Below are 21913 nucleotides of genomic sequence, written 5' to 3'. Positions count from 1 at the left end.
TTTGTACCTGCCGCTTCTGGTTGTCAGTTCCAGCTGTCCGCTGCAGTGGCTGGTATATTGGGTCCAGGTCGATGTGTTTATTGATTGAATCTGTGGATGAGTGCCATGCCTCTAGGAATTCCCTGGCTGTTCTCTGTTTGGCTTGTCCTATAATAGTAGTGTTGTCCCAGTCAAACCAACGTAGCATACAAAATCCCACACAAGGACTGCACAAAACACTACATAGTACAAACAGGAAGACAGCTAATGATCCATATCCATGAACACCAACTAGCCACGAAACGACATGACCAGCTATCCTTAGTAGCCACACACTCAGATGACAAGCAACATGTGTTCGACTGGGACAACACTACTATTATAGGACAAGCCAAACAGAGAACAGCCAGGGAATTCCTAGAGGCATGTCACTCATCCACAGATTCAATCAATAAGCACATCGACCTGGACCCAATATACCGGCCACTGCAGCGGACAGCTGGAACTGTCAACCGGCAGTTGACAAATCGCTATAAATGCTGGAGGAAGCATCACAGAAGCACTTCACAGGAGGCTCCCAAGCACTGAGGATGTCACCTCGACAGGGGACGAAACATCTGCAACACAAATTCCCAGCTCGGCGAACAGAGCCACAACAACGAGCACCCAAGCTACAAATCTTCTCACAAACTTTGAAAACCAAAGTGTTCTAAGAAAATGAAACAAAGAAAGTTCTGTTATGATTTTTCTTCTGGTTGTTCAATGCAATGTCCTGAAGATTAATTTGCAATTCCTGGAGACTATCAGGCAACCTGAAGTGTTGGCAACTTTAACCATATTCAGTACCAGAAAATAGGTACATTTTAAGAGCTGTTGCATCAGAAAGCCTTCTTTTGAATTTGGAATTCTCAGTGTATTTTCTTCCTTCCTCTGAGTAAACATGATTAAACACAGGTTACATACCTGTTCTTTGACTGACGCCAGAATAGCAGAAGTGGTCTCTGGCTCAGAGCCATCTCCATTGGAAGCAGTCAGCATGGGGCTCAGCAAGCTGTTTTTTTCCGATACAGATGGCTGGTCTGGAACTGGCATCACTCCTGCATATTTTGGAAGAGAGTTGTAAGAGGAAGGGGAAAGAAACAAAAAAAAGTGTAAAGATAATAGGCACATGCCTCCAAATGTTATGTAGAACTTTACAGCACAGAGACAGGCCATTTGGATTGACAGATATATGAAGTGCTTATGTTCTCTAGCCTCTTCCTCCCACTCTACCTATCATAATTTTCCCCTATTCCCCTCTCTCTTGTGTAATTATCTACCTTGCTCTTACTTCTTGCAGTTGTTACGATAGTTCATTTGAATTCCCTCACTAGGGGTGTGCATCTGTCTCATTAAGCCTTTCACAATCTTAAAGATCTCTACCAGGTCATCTCTCAGACTTTACTTTTTCAGAGAAATGAGCCTTATTGTAATTAGTTTGTCCTGGCAGTTGTACTATCTCAGATTGTGTATAGTTCTTGTAAGTTGTCTTTGCATTTCCTCAAGTCTCTTCATACCTTCCTTTCTAGCATCAACTCACACAATGGAATTCAATCATCTATAATCAGGAATCTAAGGTTAAGCCTGATTTAGCAATGTGATGTATATGTTGTACTGAGCGAACAGCAGCAGGCTTTATTGAACACAACTGCATACAGCAGATGGTGAGGGAGAATGTCTTACTTGGAGCCGTGTACACTCAAGCTCCAGTTACATGTGTTCAGATGTCATGACAATATAGCTCCCTTTGCATATGCTCAGTAACGATCCTAAAGCAAAAGTACAATTCCCCTCACTGTATTCTTGACAGTCATTTAAAGACGTTTTTACTTTCCACTGAACTGAAACCAAACAGCTAAATCATCAGAATTCCTAACTCAGCACTTTGCATCCAAAGTTTGGTAAATCCTTAAATCTGCACATAGCAGAGATGAATTTAATCAGCTTTCAATCAAGATGCTGAGCAGATCTGAGGTTGTGTCTTCAACCATTGACAGAGAGCAAGATGTCATCTTTACTTTTTAATGAGCTTGATCAGATAAAACACACCTCTGCGACACGTCCAATTTGAACCATGCACATTCCTTGCTGACTGATCAGAGGCAGGACTGAAGTTAATATTGAAGGTTGGGTTGGAGTAGTTATACTTCAAACACTCCAATCTGCATTGTCTTTTATTTACTTTTCTTCCAAGGGTCATCATATCCAGCAATGAATGAAGAAATATCATTCGTTCCCAGCATTTCCCAAGCAGTGGAACATGAGTATTTTCAGTTTCTCTTCCACACCCTCCCCCAACCCTTCTGTACCTGCACTCTGACTGCCATCAGTAACTCTCCCAAATCTTCCCTAACCTGAAACATCAGAGCTTGACAGAATAAGGAAGACAGCTACTTATAGGATATGTTCTGGTTCAGTGGTAACAGTGGTCACTTCTGAGTCAAATGATTGTAGGTGCAAGTCTCTGCCTGGAGACATGACCATCTAACCTAGACTAACAATCCAACACAGCATTCAGTGAGTACTGCGCACTGTGAGATGTGCCAACTTTCAGATGAGACTTTAAACTGAAGCCCTGTCCTCAGGTACTTAAAAATGTCCTCAGGTACCATTTCCGAAGACAATCAGGATCTTTTTCAAAGGTGCCCTTAACCAATATTACCTCTCAATCAACTATTTTAAAACAGATTATATATCAGGCCATTATAACATTGCTGTTTGTAGGGACTGTTGGTGAAGAGTTGGTCAAATGGGCAGCGCTGTGATTTCTCAGAATATTTTAATAGGGTTCAGGAATCATTCAATTAGAACAGATATCACAAGAAATTTCCAATTTAAAAAAATGGGTGGATCTTGTGACAAGAGCCTGAATTTTGCAGATCCACGTTGAGGATGCCAAACAACACCACCTGGCTAAATAATTCATCTTTTAACTTCACGGTGATATTGAAGAGTCATTCATATCTGTTTGCCAAGTTGAAGATGTTTGCATCAATATATAAACAGCTATGCGCCAAGGTTACCATGGAAAGTAACATCTCTCAAATACAATATGGTCTAGGGTGATGTCAATGTAGCAGATATACAGGATTGTGAGAATATCTTTGGATTGTTTTGTAGGATTTGATTGACAGGTCAATCAGGATGTGTAAACTGAGGTCGTTGACTAGGGATTTGAAAAATATAAAAGGACCAAAAGGTAATATCGATATAGAAAAGAAAAGTGAAGGCCAAAGCATTCTTTGCTGGAAGAGCAAATCATAATTTTATGGGAGAGTATTAGTCAACCACACGGCTGTAAATGAGAGGATTCTGGGGTTAAAAAAATTGGTAATGCCACTCAAGTGTATGTATAATTATCGATGATAGTAATGATATTATTATTCACCTGTCATACTGCAAATTCTAGTACTTTGCATTGTCACTTTTAAGAAGTGAACTTGTGTGCAAATTTGCTGCTGTGTTTTCTGCAACTGTAAGGATAGTTCAAAAATATTTGATTGACTATAAAATAGTTTAGAATGCCATGACATTATGGAAGGGACTGTATAAATCTAAGTACTTTCTTTCTTGTCTGTCTTTATTTGAGAGGTAAAACCTATCGAGGACCAGAGGGGATAGTTTCAGAATAAAAGAGTGCCAATTTAAAACTGAGATGAGGAGGAATTTCTTCTCTTGAGGAGTTGAGTTTCTTTGTAACTCCTTGCCACAGAGAGCTGGAGGGGCAGAGTCAGTAGGGTTATGGGGTAAGGGCTGGAATGAGGAAGGTCAGATCAGCCATGAACCTATTGAATAGCACAGCAGGCTCAAGGGGCTGAATGGCCGACTCCTGTTTCTATTCTTTATTGTCACACTGTACCTTTGCTGACTATCATGAAAATAAACTTGAAAGTCACTCCATCGGTACTGAACTGAAGTACCAACAAAGAAATTGCATTCAAATATCTGAATTATAGACACAGCTGACAAAAAGGTTAATATGGTGCCGCATTTTGAAATTCTAATCCTTCAGGGGCTTCCTCTGAATCTTCAGCAAAGATAACCAACCAGTCTTTGCAGTTGTAACAGTTAGCTTTTTTATCAGGTCTCCATTGAACAGGTTTCAAAATGATGGTCCAATGTTTCGGAAGAGAAGTCAGAACTACCTCACATCACTTGTAGAGAATGTCAGAGTCCCTTCCACACCTTGAACAGTCTCCACTGCACATTTTAAGTGACTGATGCAAACAAATTAGTCAACGGCCATATCAGATTATATGAGACAGATACGGTTGGTTTCTTTGTTTTATTTTTTCCTCAAGTTTGGAAACTGTTATTATTGTATTGATGTATACAGTCAATTGTTTGGGGAACTAATTCTGATTTTCTTTCCAAACTAAGCTCACACATGTCACCACAGGCAAAATGTGAGAGTTTATTTATTCGTAAATTCCTGAGATTAGCCATGTGAAGTGCAAGCAAATACAATTTACTTGTCATTCTTTATTTATTCATCTGCCAGATGTGGGCATTGCTGGCTGGCCAGCATTTATTATGCTATCCCTATCTGCCCTTGAGAAGATGGTAATGAGCTGTCTTTTTGAATCACTGCAGTCCACCTGCTGTGGGCTGACCCACAATGCCATTAAGAAGGGAATTCTAGGATTTTAACCTAGTGACAATGAAAGAGCGGAGATATATTTTCAATTCGGGATGGTGAGTGGCTTCGAGGGGAACTTGAAGGTGATGGTGTTCCCACATATCTACTGCCCTTGTCCTTCTAGCTAGAAGTATTCGTGTGTTTGGAAGGTGATGTACACACTGCTACAACTGAGTGCTGGCGGTGGAGGGAGTGGATGCTTGTGGATGCAGTCCCAATCAAGCAGGCTTCTTTGTCCTGGATGGTGTCAAGCTTCTTCAGCACTCATCCGGGTAAGTGGGGAGTATTTCATCACATTCCTGACTTGTGCCTTGTAGATGGTGGACAGACTTTGGGGAGTGGGAAGTGAGCTACTCACTGCAGTATTCCTAGCCTCTGATCTGCTCTTGCAATCAGTGTGTTTGTGTGGTGAGTACAGTTGAGTTTGTGGTCAATGATGACTCCCAGAATGTTGACAGTTGGGGATGCAGTGATGGTAACATCATTGAATGTCAAGGAGTGGTGGTTAGATTGTCTCCTATTGGTGATGGTCATAGCCTGGCATTTATGTGGTGCAAAATTTCCAGCCTTATCTCTGCAAGAATAGAACTGAACTTACAATTGCTTATTTACCCAAGTGATATTACTAGATGGCGGATTCTATATAAAAAAAAGACTGCTCCCTGTCATCTGAAACAATGGAACACTGAGGTATCAATTAGTAGATTGATACCTCAGTAATGCTAGGAGTACAAGGTAATTCGGGTTAATAAGCTTTGCTCATAACAACTGAATCCTAAAGCTGTTGCATTTTTCATAGTCATTCTGATTTTCTCCCATCATAATTATAGCTATCAAAGAGGAGCAACATGCTTGTATGACAAGCACTTAAAATCTGATTATGCCACAAAATTAAATAATTCTACCTTTCACAAAAGCACATCAAACAATGCAAGCTTTTTAGGGATAAGCAATTTAAAGTCTTTTAACATGAAAGCTTTACTTTGTTTTCTCAACTCCACAGGAAGATGGAACCGAGCACTTAGACCTTCTCAAGGATGAGAAATAGGGAATACAAACTGATTCCATTTGCAACACACACAAACTGAGAATGAATAGAAACATCTAAGAGGAAAAAAGATGCTCAATTATTTAATTTAAATTATACAGGGAGAATTGAATTATGCAGAGTGCTTTCTGTTTAACAAAAGCATTGCAGCATTCCCATATAATGGTATATGTGGACTAACAAGTTGACCTCACAAACAACAGCATACAGTGAGCTGTTTTCAATGTGGTCGATGGCATACCAATCGTTTAGCGCCTGTCATTACATTGAGAGATCTCAAAGGTCACAAAGAGATTTCCAACAATAGCAGCTCAGAGTGATCTTCCAACTGATTTCAAAGCTGTGCTGCTGGGCGTCAAAATGGTCAGCGCAGGAAACACCCAATCAAGCACTTGAATTCCTGCTACAGGAAATCTTGTAACACATCACTATCCCCCCATTAAAATAATTTGCACAGTGTTGCACTAACAACTCAGCATAAAGCTGAATTGCAACAAGATCTGGGGCAGCACAGTGGCTCGCACTGCTGTCTCACAGCACCAGGGACCTGGGTTCAATTCCTGCCTCGGGCAACTGTCTGTGTGGAGTTTGCACATTCTCCCTGTGTCTGTGTGGGTTTGCTCCGGTTTCCTCCCACAGTCCAAACATGTGATGGGCACGTGAATTGACCATGCTAAATTGCCCCTAGTGTTAGGTGCATTAGTCTGAGGGAAATGGGACTGGGTGGGTTACTCTTTGGAGGGTTGGAGTGGACTTGCTGGGCCGAAAGGCCTGTTTCCACACTGTAGGGAATCTAACCTAACTCTGCTGTGCATTTACTCAACCTCATTCCAACAAAGTATTACATGTTGATCTGACCCGCCTCCTGATTGTAGTTCTATGCTGTTTTCTTCATATTGAACTTCTATTATTCCAATGGTATCTTTTAAAAAAAGAAAATGATAAATCTTTCTAAATGGTGGAAAGCTTTGTGAAGCATGGTTCTTTAAAAATTGTCTATTTTGTTTAGTGGGTTGGGGTGGATTTGTTTAAAATAATTTTGTTTGCTTCATAATCGATACAATTTTTCAGTTGTGAAATTACCTTGCAAGTCCCTCCTTCAAAACATGGGGTTGAATTACATGACCAAAATCCAATATAGAACAGTTCATGCTTGCCATTCAACCTCAAGATTAGTTTATAGCCTTCAATTTAATCTCCTATATATCTGTTTTTCAAAAATATTTTCATTGAAAATGCAGAGATTTAGAATCCAAACAGCAATGATTGGAAGCAAAGCTGAACTTGCATCAGGAAGAATATCAACCCAGACAGCTCAAGGTTATCACTCAAACGCTGAGAATAGATGACAGGTATATTACCAGAATCCATAATCTACTTCTTTAGTAATTGATTTATTGCCTCAAGTTACATTGGTACCTGTCACTGAGCAGCACATTGGACCTATGGAACCCAGTCATTTAGAACGGATTTTCCAAGTGACTGTCCACACAAACACTGTGGGGTAGAAATTAATCATTGGGCGATAGCAAACGCAGAAGGTATCACATTGATTATGCATGCAGCTCGATATTCAGTTTCATTGACTTAACCAGAACTAAATATCAAACTTGGTGTTTAATTATGGGCTGCATGATTTGTTGATGACTGCTTTGCAGTACTGCCCAAGGTGAATTTCTATTCCTCAGAACTATTGCTTGGAAACTCCATGAGGCTTTTCTGTAAATCCATTAAAGATATCCTTATTAGAAAGAGGCACCAGTAGAAGGCTTTACTGAGTTGAACTGCCTATTAGACATCCCTGCCTGAGGTCACACCTGCAGAAACTACTGTTTGTAAAATTTATAGTTAAAAATTATCCAATGCTAAACATTCAAACCCAGAAAGATATATAAAGCTCATTTGCCAAGTATACCACTGTGGAAGGTAATGTTTTCCCAATGGTTAATGCTGAAGACTAATATGCTTCATCTAATCTGTGATGTCATTAGTGGATGCGGAAAGACAGAACATATTCGGATCTGGAAGAGGACAGACTTGTTATCCTGGGTCTCTAAAACAACATCCAAATTACTAATGTAGCTTGTGCTTGATTGCTATCATGCAATAAATTATATTTTTAAGAATGAGCCTCTGCTCATTAAACTACTTCAAGGTTTTCCTCCACCATTTTTGATCAAGTAAGCTGTGTAGGCCCAGTCAGTAAAGGAGGAATGTGGCAGTAATCTACCCAACCTCATGCTGGCAGTGGTTGGCACTGTATACTCAAATGACATAGCAGGCAACAGTGCAGATTGGAATCTGATTAGCTGAACAGAATAAACCTTTGTGAGGCCAGAAGAATGTATCAGTTTACAGCCTTCACTGCAACTCAGGTAGACAAACTTGTGACAAGAAGTTCTACAGTCACAGGATAAAGCATATCAGACCTGGTAAGAGAAGTGTTGAAGCCAGTGTGAACTAGAAGCTACATAAAGCTGATACACTAGTCACACCATGCAGCTATGTACCAAGTGTAGGAGCAGCCCCAACTAGAGGTTCAGCTACAAGCAGCAAGTGGACATTGGATGCTCATGAGTTAAGTTAAAATCCTTGATAGGCAATGGAAATACAGTGCAGCTGCAGGCTGAAAAAGTGAAAAATAAAGCAGAAGTACTTATGCCTCAGAGCGAGCAGCACTGCTATAGCGAATGGTCACCATGAGGCACAGCCACAGTAAGGGATATCAATGACCACAGAACTAACTTAAACTGAGTCACAACACTGGGAAAGGTTAAAAAGTCAGAATTAAAGTGATAAAAAAGACAATATGGAAGCCAAAGCAAGCCGATTCTAATAGAATAAGAAAGAATGAATAATTATGAGATGACAGTCGGAGTGTGATATCCATAAGTAAAGCTGGGAGAAATTATTATGGATGAAAAAATAGAAACTTATTTGGAGAAACTGTTAAAGCAAATTATTAAAAACACCACTAACATTGGATTGGTCCAGGGAAATCTGTTAAGCAAACAGCATTCAACCTTTAATGATGCAGGCAGCAGAATTTCTTCAGTAGAGTCATTGAAAGGGACAGTAGTTGTTTATTAGGCTGCAAAAGGTGGGAAATCAGCAATTTTACTTGCTCAAAGACATACAATCAGCAATCTGCAGAAGCTGAGAAACCTCTATTTTGGCTATGAGAGTAAACTAAAACTTTCCAGCTAACATAACAAGGAAGCTACTCCACATATTTCAATGTCTATAGGATAAGAAAAATAAACATTGTCATATAGCAGATTTTGATGTCTTTCAGGTAAAGAGATTAAAGAAGATTCAAAGCCTATAAAGCAATGAGAGTAAAGCAGCATTGAGACAATATAGAATTGAAAAGCTTTAAACTAAGAAGAATAAGTAATCACATTAGGAAGGAATAGCAGGAGTCAAAATATTGTCAGGCAGATTTAATTGGACATAATAGGGCATCTTGGAGAAAACAGTTTTTAAGATATAGAACTGCTTCTTTGCTAGATACTAAATCAGAAACTGAATATATAAATATTCTTTTGAATTTAGTTGGGACTATCGTTGGTAACTTTACAGCTTGCCACGGCATAAGAGAAGGCACAGATACTTTTGATGAAGTTCTTTCAACTTTTGACAATTACTTTAATGTGAGAACATGCTAGGTATTTGAAAGACCAAGATTTAACAGAAAAGTAAAAGCATCCAGGGAAATCCACAGAGAATATAATGATCTCTCTGTGTTGGTGGAAAAAGTTGAGATTGGACCTTTGAAATCAGAATGGATAAGCAAGAGAATTATTGTCGTATTGCTAAAAAAGACTTCAGTAGATTTATTATAGTTTGTATGTCTTGATTTTGTAGGTGATGTAGATGCAGAAATCAGAAAGAAGCACAGAGAATACTGAGAGAAAAAGATCAACCTTATAGCAGGACAGCACTGAACACATTTATTTTGCAACATAGAAGCATCATAAAAGACACACATGAGAAGCCAATACAGAGAGAAGGGCTTGACCATTTTTATGAAAGGTAACAATTCCATCCTGTGTTCTCTGTTTAGCCCACTTATGATTTTGTAAATTTTCAAATAAATTTCCTCTTAGCCTTGTCACCTTTAAGGAAAACACATTAAATTTTGCAATCTAACTTCAAAGCTTGAGTTTCTCACTGCTGAAACTATTCTTGTAAAATTCTACCCTCACTCCAATTCATTCACATCCTTCCTAAAATGTGGCACCTAGAACTGTATATAGTACTCAATTATATTTGAATTTTTGTCTTGGACAAGTTTAGGATAGATAACCTCCTTAATCTTGTACTCTATATGTCTCAATTAATAAAGTTTGGATATTGTATGCCTTATTAACTGCTCATTGTCTCTGTACTGCTCCCTTAGTGACTTTTGCATTGATACACTCAGATTTCTCTGCTCCAACAAACTATTTACAATAGCACACCATACTTTGTACTGTATCTTCATGTTCCTTCTACAAAAATGTATTCCCTCACAGTTCTCCATATTAAACTTCATCGGCCACCTGTCTGCCCACTCCGCCAATTTGTCAAACTTCCTCCAGCCCGAAAAATATCACTGTCATCATCAATTTCTCAGCCAGCTCACTTTTCTTGCTACAGCAAGATGTAACACTGTCAATATATCTCAACTTGTCATCCATCAGAGAAGCTCCGGGATGGAAATATCTTCAGCTTCTCTTGAAAAAGAAGTATGAAATGCGGAATGTGGCTTTGCTAAGTGTAACAGACTTTTCTATGACATTGGGAGCCAGATTGAACTCCTGTGATCTGGGAGGTGGTGTGAGTCAAAGGAGAGATGCTCTACATTACAAGTCCCCACTTCCTGTAGTTGGCATGCAACCATGTCTAGACCCTCACATCAGTCAATTGCTGCCCTCCTGGCAGGCAGTCATGATGGTTTTATCCAACATATGTCAGGTCATTCCAGCCATGTCTGAACTACCACATTGAACCAGACGATAGTTGCTCAGGACCAGGGTTACCAGCATGGGTATTACTCCATTTTGCTCGCTGTGGGCTCGCAGTGATGATGAAATGGCAGCAAGATGGTTTCCTACAATGCTTCCATTTCCTTGCGTCTGGTCCATCTGATTGGGAGAGGAGTCCCATCTAACTTACGCACACCACCCCTTTTCTTTACCTCCTGCTTTTCCATGATGTGGACTGTCAATGTGTTCAGAAGAAGTAGGATGGAGTAAGGAATGAGATCTTGTTGTTAAATTTGGCAAGACTTTTGTATTCCTGGCATATCAGGGCATTTTCACCCTCAGATATCAGGACCAAACTTGCAGTCTTAGATAATAGAATCAGTGTGCACCAATTGCAGCGGCAGAAGTAACCACAAATCAATTCAGAAGATGCCAGAATAACCCAGCAGGCCAGACAACATCTGCTGAGAGAGAAAAACAACATTTGTATTTCAGGTTAATGATATTTCATCAGCATTGGACTGCTGGAAACAACAGGAGAGTCGGACTAATTTGAGACAGCAGCTCAGTGATTTTATTTCATCTTTGCCAGGCAAGATGATGTTAGAGCAGCGAGCATGAATGTAATACCAAGAGATCGTAGCACATCCAGCACTGGAAAAACTCAAAGATCAGACAGCAACAACTGGAAAGGCACAACTTTGGAGCCCCTGCTCCACCCTATCTTTGTGGGTCAAAGATCTTGCACAGCTGGGACTATGTGGTGGTTGGTCTGCAACAACCACCCCCCTTAAAAGGCAAGGTCAGAACCCTCCAACCACAAGGGATGAATTCAGATTTCTCCAGTTTCCTCATTTCCCCTCCCCCCACCTTGTCTCAGTCAAATCCCTCGAACTCAGCACCGCATTCCTAACCTGCAATCTTCTTCCTGACCTCTCCGCCCCCACCCGACTCTGACATATCACCCTCACCTTGACCTCCCTCCACCTATCACAATTCCAACGCCCCTCCCCCAAGTCCCTCCTCCCTATCTTTTATCTTAGCCTGCTGGGCACACTTTCCTCATTCCTGAAGAAGGGCTTATGCCCGAAACGTCGATTCTCCTGCTCCTTGGATGCTGCCTGACCTGCTGCGCTTTTCCAGCAACACATTTTCAGCTCTGATCTCCAGCATCTGCAGTCCTCACTTTCTCCTCGAAGGTCAGGTCAGACCAGACAAGGTCAGCTTGAGGTAAGTCTTGAGCAACACATCTCTGAACTCCACCAGGTTGGCCTCCCCCATCTCACTTTGCGCTATTTTGACTTGATCCTTAAACCATTGCCCAGGTGGGTGAGTGATCCGGGTTCAGGCTCCAGCCTCCGGTTAGGATTACCGTCCAACATCCAGACATTGCTGGTCACCACTACCTTGGGCTTCCCCTCCTGCTCTACCTTGAGGCAGTTGGTAATGATTGGTTAAAGATGAATGTACGCATATATAGCATAGCCTAGTCTCAGTAAATCTTGGATTTTGCCTGCCATTGGGTCAAGGCCTTCCTCTGCTGGGACCATATTATGGTTACTGTGCAACAACCACACCATGCTAAAGGAATCCACTGAGACATTTTCCACCCAACCCACCAACCTGGAACTCCAGTACTCTAATGGACAAGTCCAACAATAACAGACCATCATAGCCTGGAATCCCCTGTGCTACTTCACTGATACTGTCATCCTGAGTGAGATATGACTGGCAGAAAAAGTCTGCCTAAAGAATAAAGGCTTTCCAGAGGAAGCCTTTACGGCTTCCTCTGGAAAGGAAAATCAGAAGAAGAACACCATCTCAAGCTTTGGAAAGCTGCCAAATCAGGAATGCCATTTATGGTCCAGGAGATCCTGAATTTTGTTCTGATCAAGCCAGTCTTGGTATTTCCAAATCAAGATGTTGAGAGTCTGTATGCAGGTGCTGACTATGGTGGCTTTTAGGGTGGACCATTTTAGGGTGGGCATCTGCCTCTCAGATGTTGGTTGGTTGCAGTGTGAGACAAATTCAGGAAAAGTACAAGGAACAGCACCGACATCTGTGCATGACCTTTCCTGATCTCAAAAAGACCTTTGATTCAGTCAACTGTGAGGGACTGTGGAATATTCTCCTCAAATTCAGCCGTCCACAGAAATTCATCACCATTCTCCTCCTGCTTCATGATGACATGATCGTCATCAACTGATCCATCACAGGCCCAGTATTAGTGCATCGCATCAACACTTTTCTCTGTCTTCCTCATTGCAACACTCTACCCCACCACCGTGAAGCTGTCCGGTGAAGTTAACTCACAGCACAAGCGGGAAAATGTTCAACCTTTGACCACTTCAAGACCAGAAACAAAACCACTCCAACTTCCGTCATTGAACTGCAGTTTGCCGATAATGCCTGTGTGTCCACACTCAGAGTCCGAGCTGCAAACCGTGGTCAACACGTTCACCGAGACCTACGACAGAATTGGTGTCAGACTAAAAATCCAGAAAACAAAAGGTTTTCTATCAGCCCACTTCTGCCACACAACACTGCCCCCATACCATCAAAATCCATAAGTGAGTCCCTGGACAATGTGGATCGTCTCCCAAGCTTTGGGAACCTCTTCTCGGTGTGAGCAGACGTTGACAATGAAACTTTTAGATTAGATTACTTACAGTGTGGAAACAGGCCCTTCGGCCCAACAAGTCCACACCAATCCTCCAAAGAGCAACCCACCCAGACCCATTCCTCTACATTTACCCCTTCACCTAACATTACGGCAATTTAGCATGGCCAATTCACCCTAACCTGCACATTTTTATTTGGACTATGGGAGGAAACCAGAGCACCCGGAGGAAACCCACACAGACACGGGGAGAATGTGCAAACTCCACACAGACAGTCACCCGAGGTGGGAATTGAACCCGTGTCTCTGGCACTGTGAGGCAGCAGTGCTAACCACTGTGCCACCGTACCGCCCTTACCAAATCCAGCATTGATTCCAATGTGCCAGTGCAGCCTTTGGATACCTGAGGAATAGAGTGTTCGAAATCCGAGACCTCAAATTCAGCACCACACAGATGGCCTACAGAGCAGCTGTGGTCCCCACCCTCCTGTATCCACCAGAAACATGGAGCAAATACAACAGATACCTGAAATCCCTGGAGAGTAATCACCAACAAATCCCCTGGCAGGATAGATGTACCAACATGAGCGTCCTCTCCCTGGCTGATATCTGACCATATATGACCAGCTGCAGTGAGTCGGCCATTTTGTCTGCAAGCTTGGCACATAATCCTTAAACCAGTGCTCTTCTCTGAGCTTCCCATGGTAAGCAATTACTAGAAGGGCAGAGGAAACATTACAATGACACCATGAAAGCCTCCCGAAACAAATACAACAGCCCCCATCGACACATGGCAATTGCTTACCTTCGAACACACAAACTGAAGAAGCACCTCCAAAAGTAGTTAACCACATTGAATGTCACAACTGGAGCAGAAAAGAGCAAGCAACAAGAAAGAGCATTCAGAATTCAGAGCAGCCCACCTACCTCCACCTTCAAACACCATCTGTGACCATTCTGTTGAACCACCCTGTCCCCTGCAATAGAGTGGAAGTAACTCCATCTCAACCCAAAGAATTGGCAAAGAAGAGCAGAATAATCTCCAATTCTACAACTTTCAAAGAGCTGCACTTCTCGAATTCTGCAATCCCAATTATCATACTTCCATCTTTGATGACTGTGCCTTCAATTACCTTGGCTCCAAACTCTGAAATTTCCTCCCAGCAACTCTCTGCCTGTCAATGCTTTCCTCCTTTAAGACACGTCCCAAATCCTACCTCGTATTCCAAATTTTAGTCATCTAGCTCATTTCCTTAAAAGTTCCTATGAAGAGCCTTGGGATAGTTCATTAAGTTAAAGGTGTTATATAAATGCAGTGTTTCCTTGCATTTAAAGATAGTAACATAGGAACAGGAGTAGGCCATTTAGCCCTTCCTCGGATGCTGCCTGAATTGCTGTGCTCTTCCAGCACCACTGATCCAGAATCTGGTTTCCAGCATCTGCAGTTATTGTTTTTACCTCATTTAGCCCTTGAGGCTGTTCTGCCACTCAATGAGATTATGGCTGATCCAGGCCCTAACTCCACATAAACGTCTCCCTCACTGCAGCATATCTTCTGCAACCTTACACTCCATTCCTCTAGATGTAAAGGCCAGCATTCCATTCACTTTTTTGATTATTTTCTTCACCTGTTTATGGCATTTTAAGGATCTATGCACCTGAACCCCCAAGTCTCTTTGGACATCCACTGAATTTAACTTCAAACCATTCAGAAAGATCTACAACCTATCGTTTTTGTGTCCAAAATGGATTATCTCACATTTGTGTACATTGAACTCCATCTGCCACGGTTTTGCCCATTCATCTGATCTATCAATATCCCTTTGCAATTTTATCATATCATCCACACCGTCTACAATGATGCCTAACTTTGTGTCATCAGCAAGTTTGGATCAATGACTTTCTACGCCATTATCTAGGTTGTTAATAAATAATGTGAGTAACTGAGACCCTAACACAGATCATTGTGGGACACCACTGGCCACATTTTGCCAATGTGAGTACCTACCCATTATCACCACTTTCTGTCAATCAGTTTGATAGCCATGTCAATAATTTGCCTACAATTCCATGGGCCTCTGTCTTAGTTAACAGTCTCTGATGTGACACTTTATCAAACATCTGTCGAAAGACCATATAAACAATGTTCATAGAAATATCCCTGTCTACCAGTTTAGCCTCAGTATTTCTGGGCAACGACAATGGATGGCAAGAGATTCAATGAGGAGACACTATAGTTCCTGCTGCAGAATGTTAAGTAGGAAAGAATAACTCTATCTGATTAAAAGTAGCCATCCTCCAAGAAAAACAGGAGACAGAAGTGTGGCAATTAGTCAATCTGACTCAGCTGTGACTTGAGCAGGGTGACAAGGTTAGGAACAAATTGTCTGTGCCTCACAAGATTATGTGTAAACATATATCAACTAGCTGTTTAGAACAGTATCTTTGCTGTTCTCCTAAACTTGGTGTAGCATCACAAAGAGGGAATGCTTCGTCCATTGTTTATCTTCCAAAAGTGCAAGTTTGTTCACGTTTCTCATGGCATTATGAACAATTGCCACATAAGAAGTCAACATTGTAAAATATTGCTTGCAACAAGCACCAAGTACAACGTCAATAACTTAATGCTGTGAATTCACTTATTCATTCATTGTTCTGCACAAAGGCAGGCTTGGCAACATTTCACTGTGATTAACTCATTGCAGAGTCTTGTCAAATTAAGCAACATTTTCAGGGATTCCAGATTGCAAACACGATCTGATTTGTAGGGTATGCAAGAGGAGATGGGGACGTTTTTAAATCAACATGTTTGCACATATTATGGCATGTTCCTGGAGCAAATGGGACTTGAACATCTGGCTCCAGTCCCAGAGGTAGTGTCACTGCCATTGCAACCAGAAGAGCCCTTACCCAACACCTCACAACAATACAAGTTATCCAACTGACATCGCGCCATTTGAATGACTCTTGGTCATTATGGTTACAGATAGCAACTCAGGCCTCATGGCTCTGATCTTAAACCTACTGTACCCCAAACCATTAACAATGGGTTGAAGAATATGGGGTGAGGGTTAAACCAGCAATTGAGTGAAAAACATGAGCCAGCCATAACCATCGTTGTTTTTACAAAGGAATATATCGAACAAACAAAAGCCTATGAATGAGAAATTGCTTCCTTTTTCATAAAGTCACCAGCTAGATTGGATTTTAGTAAACTGGAAGAACAGCCACATTGTATAATGTGATATAGAAGATTTAGAATTACTTCAGGCTAAGATAAAAAAAGAAATACTGCATAAGATTCACAGACTGACTTATTCAGTGGGTGAGGGAGTAGAGGAGACATTGCCCATTTTCTAATTATCCAAGAACGTGAGGGGTATTTATGAAATGACAAAAAATCAACTTGGAAAACACTTAATCATCCTCAGAAACTTGATTCAATGAAGGCTGAGTTTGATAAAGAATTCCAGCCTGTTGAGAATGAAAACCACATTCAAAATCAGACTGATCTCAGAATATGTAGATGCATTGAATACGTTCACAGTATCATTAGTACACAAACAGTTATTTTAGGAATGGTAAAATAAATTGTCTTCCCCTCCACCTTCCTTCAAAATCTGTCATTATATCAGAGGACTGACATCAAAGTCAGAAGCTAATGTTCATTTGGTGTTAGGTCCTGTTATTATTGAATGCAGGAGCTTGGGAATCAAGTGCATTATCTGGTCCAAACTACCAAGAACCAGAGCACGTGCACAGCTGAAGCAGATGCCTTCGTTGGCTGGGATCTGTGGTGTCACTAATTTGGGGCCACCGGGAAGGTGAGCTGGGAGAACCTTTGTGAGGAATCATGCATGTGCAGTTGGAGCTAAAGGCATCAAGGTGATCACAATCACATGAGGAAACCAGCTTTTAAAATTGCTACAAACCCCATTCTGCCAGTGTTGGGTTCACTTGAAGATGCTTACCTTAAACAAATTCACCATTGAAAAGCTGAGTAACTTTAACCCCCTAAACTTCTGGACGAATAACTTCTGGATTTTCTGTGGAAGCTGGTAAACATTAAATTATATGTTGAGGATGTTTGATTACTCAATGTAAGCTCCATTAGTCAAACAAATACAAATGTCACAATGTGCATGTAATCACCCAGGATTTCAAAATGCCTCAACATTAGATTACTTACAGTGTGGAAACAGGCCCTTCGGCCCAACACATCCACACCAACCCTCCAAAGAGCAACCCATCCAGACCCATTCCCCTACATTTACCCCTTCACCTAACCTGCACATTTTTGGACTGTGGAAGGAAACCGGAGCGCCCGGAGGAAACCCACGCAGACACAGGGAGAATGTGCAAACTCCACACAGACACTTGCCTAGAGGTGGGAATAGAACCCGGGTCTCTAGCGCTGTGAGGCAGCAGTGCTAACCACTGAGCTGCCGTGCCGCCCATAAATAACATCACTGTGAAAGCAGAAGGAGAATGCAGGGATTTGTATAAAGGTTCGTGTTAAACATTGTTGATCGGATATTTACACTCAGCAAGACGTTGAATTATCCTTTTATGTTTCAAATCATTTTAAACAGATGTAAAAGCCTTTTAGACAGTGCAGAATGGATTTCCTAGAATGATACAAGAGATTAAGATTTTCACTGATGTAGAGGGAAAATCTGCAATTGTTCTCCTTTCAGCTAAGAAGGTCCAGGTTAAATTTAATAGAGGTGTCCAAAATCATTCAGGGTTTTAGTAGAAGAGATTGGGAGAGATATTTCTTGTATGGGTAGGGAGATTTGAAATCAGAGGTCAAGGGTTTCAGAAAATTAGAAAAAGAAAAATGGGAGGAAATGAGAGAGATTTATTTTACTGAGTCTTCATTATCTGAATGCACTGCCTGAAATGACTGTGAAAACAAACTTAATAACAATTTTCTGAAGGGAACTGTATAAATGTTTGAAGTGGAAAAATTGCAGGACTTTGAGGAAAGAGGAGGAAATTGGAATTAATTGATTAGCTCTGTCAAAGCAGTGGCACAGTTATAAAAGGGCTGAACAACCTCCATCTGTATTATATGAGTCTATGATTCAATGTAGTACTAATGCCATGGTTACTCCCTGTCCACAGCGAGATGGTCCAAATTCCAATAAATGCTTCACTGCACATCAAATGAGCTTAAACACTACTATTTTTCTCTGAAGTAGCTGCTCAATCTGGAATGGATATATCTGACCATCTTGCATCTGGGTCATGTGGTCAAGACTCTTACAAAATTCTGTACAGATTAACTTAATCAGGAACAGATATACTTACAAGCTGTGCTACTTTGTGAAGTGGAATTTTTAAAACATTTTCAGATCTCAGCAATTTTAAAAATCTTTAGATGGGGCACATTCCTGAGTTTAGTTACTCAGTAGTAGCTGAAAAGCAGAACATTTCGGTGTTAACCTTTTCCCCTATCTGAAATCAAGAATAAATGCTAGGGATAAGCATAAGGGGACAAGTTGAGGGGCTAAGTGGTAACAGCCTGCCTTTTCTTCCTGTTCTTTGCCATGACCTGGAAGGCGCAGCACATCAGCATGAAGTTGAGCCCTTATGAGATCAGTCGGCAGCATATCACTTGCAGGGGAAGAAATCGGCCAACCCCTGAAAATGGGCATGGAGATCACAATACGTGATCAACCCATCCCTGTTCACTGCATTATAGACAGCGTGATAAACCTGTGCTGCTGCTCTAAGCATGACAGTATGAACTGGCTGCACATATCAGCAATGGCCAATATCACGAGTGGCCAGCTCTATTTAATGGCACCTCCTAAGAAGGACTTTTGCTGCAGGAATTAGTTGGAAATCATGTGGAAACATTACCTGTTTGAACAACAGCTGAACATGACAGATTTTCCAACAATGCACTAGAGAACTTGGTGTAACACACAAGCAGAAGGAAATCCATTCTGTACGTGCAGGGTAGGGGGCCGGAGGAATGTAGACAAATACTCAGTGGGAGAAAATAATGGTCAAGGTCAATGTCAGGGGTGTTATTCCAAGAATAAAGTGTACAGTGCATGAAGTTAACAATCTGATACGCATTGTCAAGGTGAACTCATCTTCAAATGGTGTCTCCAACCAATTACACCATTTGCCCCAACCATTGCTCATTTACCATCACCCACTTACAGCAATTGTTATTATTCGATCATTAACCAATCTATTCAGAAGCTTTGCCCAATCGTCACAGATTCAATACTGTGACAAGCTCTGCATTCACAAATCACAGCATACACACACAGACAGCTAGCCACCATGATAGCTAAATGACCAAAACATACTGTTAGATACATGATGAATAACGTTTCTCACTCCTGCAGAAGAGGGTGATGCAAAATAGCAGGTAGCAGCAAAGCACAAGAGGAGCACAACTGCACCTGGGGATGCTTTAACCACAGTAGGTTCATTCATAGACTTTAAAGGAAGGAAATCTGTCATCCTTACCTGGTCTGGCCGACAATGATTGTGGTCAGATCCACAATAATGTGAGTCAAGACTAGAGTGGTAGTGGACATGCACAGCAGGTCAGGCAGTATCCAAGGAGCAGGAAACTTGACATTTCAGGCAGGAGCCCTTCCTCAGGAAATCCTGCTCCTCAGATGCTGCCTGACCTGCTGTGCTTTTCCAGCACCACTCTAATCTTGACTCTAATCTCCAGCATTGGCAGTCCTCACTTTTGCCTCCACAATAACGTGGTTTACTCTTAAAATGTCCTCAGAAATGCCCAAGGAATTATACTTAAACACATACAAAGTCAAGAAATCTGAAACAGGATGTATTACCAAACCCTGCTAGCTCTGCAAAGCTCTCCTTACTAATAAAGCTGTACCAAACTTTGGAGTGTTGCCCCACAGCCTCATCAACCAGAGCTGACAGATAATGTACCAGAAACTACTATAATGAACCCGGGTATGTCCTCTGCCACCATCAGGGTAGGCACAACAGAGGAGAATCTACAGGGCGATACAATGAAGAGGAAATTGTCTGAGGTGTCTTCAATATTGACTCTGGAGCCCAAGAAGTCTCATACGATCAGATCAATATGGCCAAGGAAACCTACTGTCTACCACCTCACACCTCCTTCAATCTCAGGTGATGAATTAATGCTGCTCCATGTTGAATACCACTTGAAGGAACCATTAAGGATGGCAAGGTCACATTTCGGTTGGAAGATTTTTATTTCCATATCTAGAAGGGTTTGCTATCTGATGGTGCTGGCTGACTCCTAAAGGAGAAGGGTGCTAAAACAAATCTGTGCCAGGTATTCCTTAGCATAATGTCTTAGGCCCAACCATCTGAAGCAGCTCCATCAATGACCTTCCCTTCACCATGGTCAAAAGTGGGGTTATTCGCTGATGATTGCATAATGTTCAAGAACATTCACAACACCTCAGATAGTGAAGCAGTCTGTGTCCATATGCAACAACATCTTGACAATGTTCAGGTTTAGGCTGATAAGTGGCAAGGAACAAGTCGTGGAAATTATCATCTCCAACAAGAGAGAATTCAATTATTTTCCCTTGAGATTCAATTACAATACCATCACTGAATACCCTACTATCAATATAAAGAGGGTCACAATTTACGAGAAAATAAATTGGTCTAGCTCTGGTCACAAGATAAGGCCTGGGGCTGGGAATACTGACTTCTTGACTTCCCAAAGGTTGCCCCCTCCCCTCTGTCTACAAGAGTGCAATGGAATATTCCCCACTTGTATAGATATGACCTGCAGCAATAACACTCAAGGCACTTAACCCCACCGAGGACAAAGCAGCCTTCTTGAATGATGCCACATTCACCATCTTAAACATTCATTCATTTCAACACAATTCACAGAGGCAGCAGTATGTGGCATCTACAAGTGCACTACAGCAACTCACCGAAGTCCCTTTGACATCACTCCAAACTTGTAGCATGAGTACCTAGAAGGACAAGGGCAGCAGACTTTTGGGAACACCATGACATGCAAGTACACTTCCAAGCCACACACCATCCCAACCTAGAACTGCTTCACAATTCCTTAACTATAGCTGGAGCTCCCTCCCTTAACAGCACTGTGGATGTACCTACACCATATAGACTGGTGTCATTCAAGAAGTCACTGCCACCTTTAAAGGTAATTAGGGATGACCCAGCTAGAAATGTCCACATTGTGAAAAAATATTTTAAAAAGTCAGTGCTATAATTTGGCGAGGAACCTTTTTGAGGCTCTATCATGATCAATAATAAGTGTATCCACATAGGTAGCCTTCCTTCTCCTCTCTTAATTCTCCCTCATCTCCGAGTCATAGAGTCATAGAGATGTACAGCAAGTGAACAGACCTACCTGTCAGCACCTGGCCCATATCCCTCCAAACATTTCCTATTCATATACCTGTCCAGATGCCTTTTAAATACTGCAATCGCACTAGACTCCACCACTTCCTCTGGCAGCTCATTCCATACACGTACCAACCTCTATGTGAAAACGTTGCCCCTCAGGTCTCTTTTATATCTTTCCCCTCTCACCCTTAGTTCTGGACTCCCCCACCTCAGGGAAGAGACTTTGTCTATTTACCTATCCATGTCCC

At 41.5% G+C, this 21913-nt stretch overlaps 1 protein-coding gene across 3 annotated transcripts in view; it reads right to left on the bottom strand.

The window, feature by feature from the left end:
* The window catches only part of LOC122564410 (catenin delta-2-like), a 1204994-nt gene that overhangs the window by 750648 nt on the left and 432433 nt on the right, over window positions 1–21913 (bottom strand). For all 3 annotated transcript variants that reach the window (XM_043719228.1, XM_043719230.1, XM_043719231.1), the window contains one exon: window positions 943–1076. In XM_043719228.1, coding sequence (XP_043575163.1) covers window positions 943–1076 — 134 coding nt within the window. The remainder of the gene's footprint in view (window positions 1–942; window positions 1077–21913) is intronic.

Source organism: Chiloscyllium plagiosum, chromosome 29 (assembly GCF_004010195.1).
Source record: "Chiloscyllium plagiosum isolate BGI_BamShark_2017 chromosome 29, ASM401019v2, whole genome shotgun sequence".
NCBI lineage: Eukaryota > Metazoa > Chordata > Chondrichthyes > Orectolobiformes > Hemiscylliidae > Chiloscyllium > Chiloscyllium plagiosum.
Note: the sequence above shows the minus strand (reverse complement) of the source record. Positions and strands in the feature narration are given on the sequence as shown.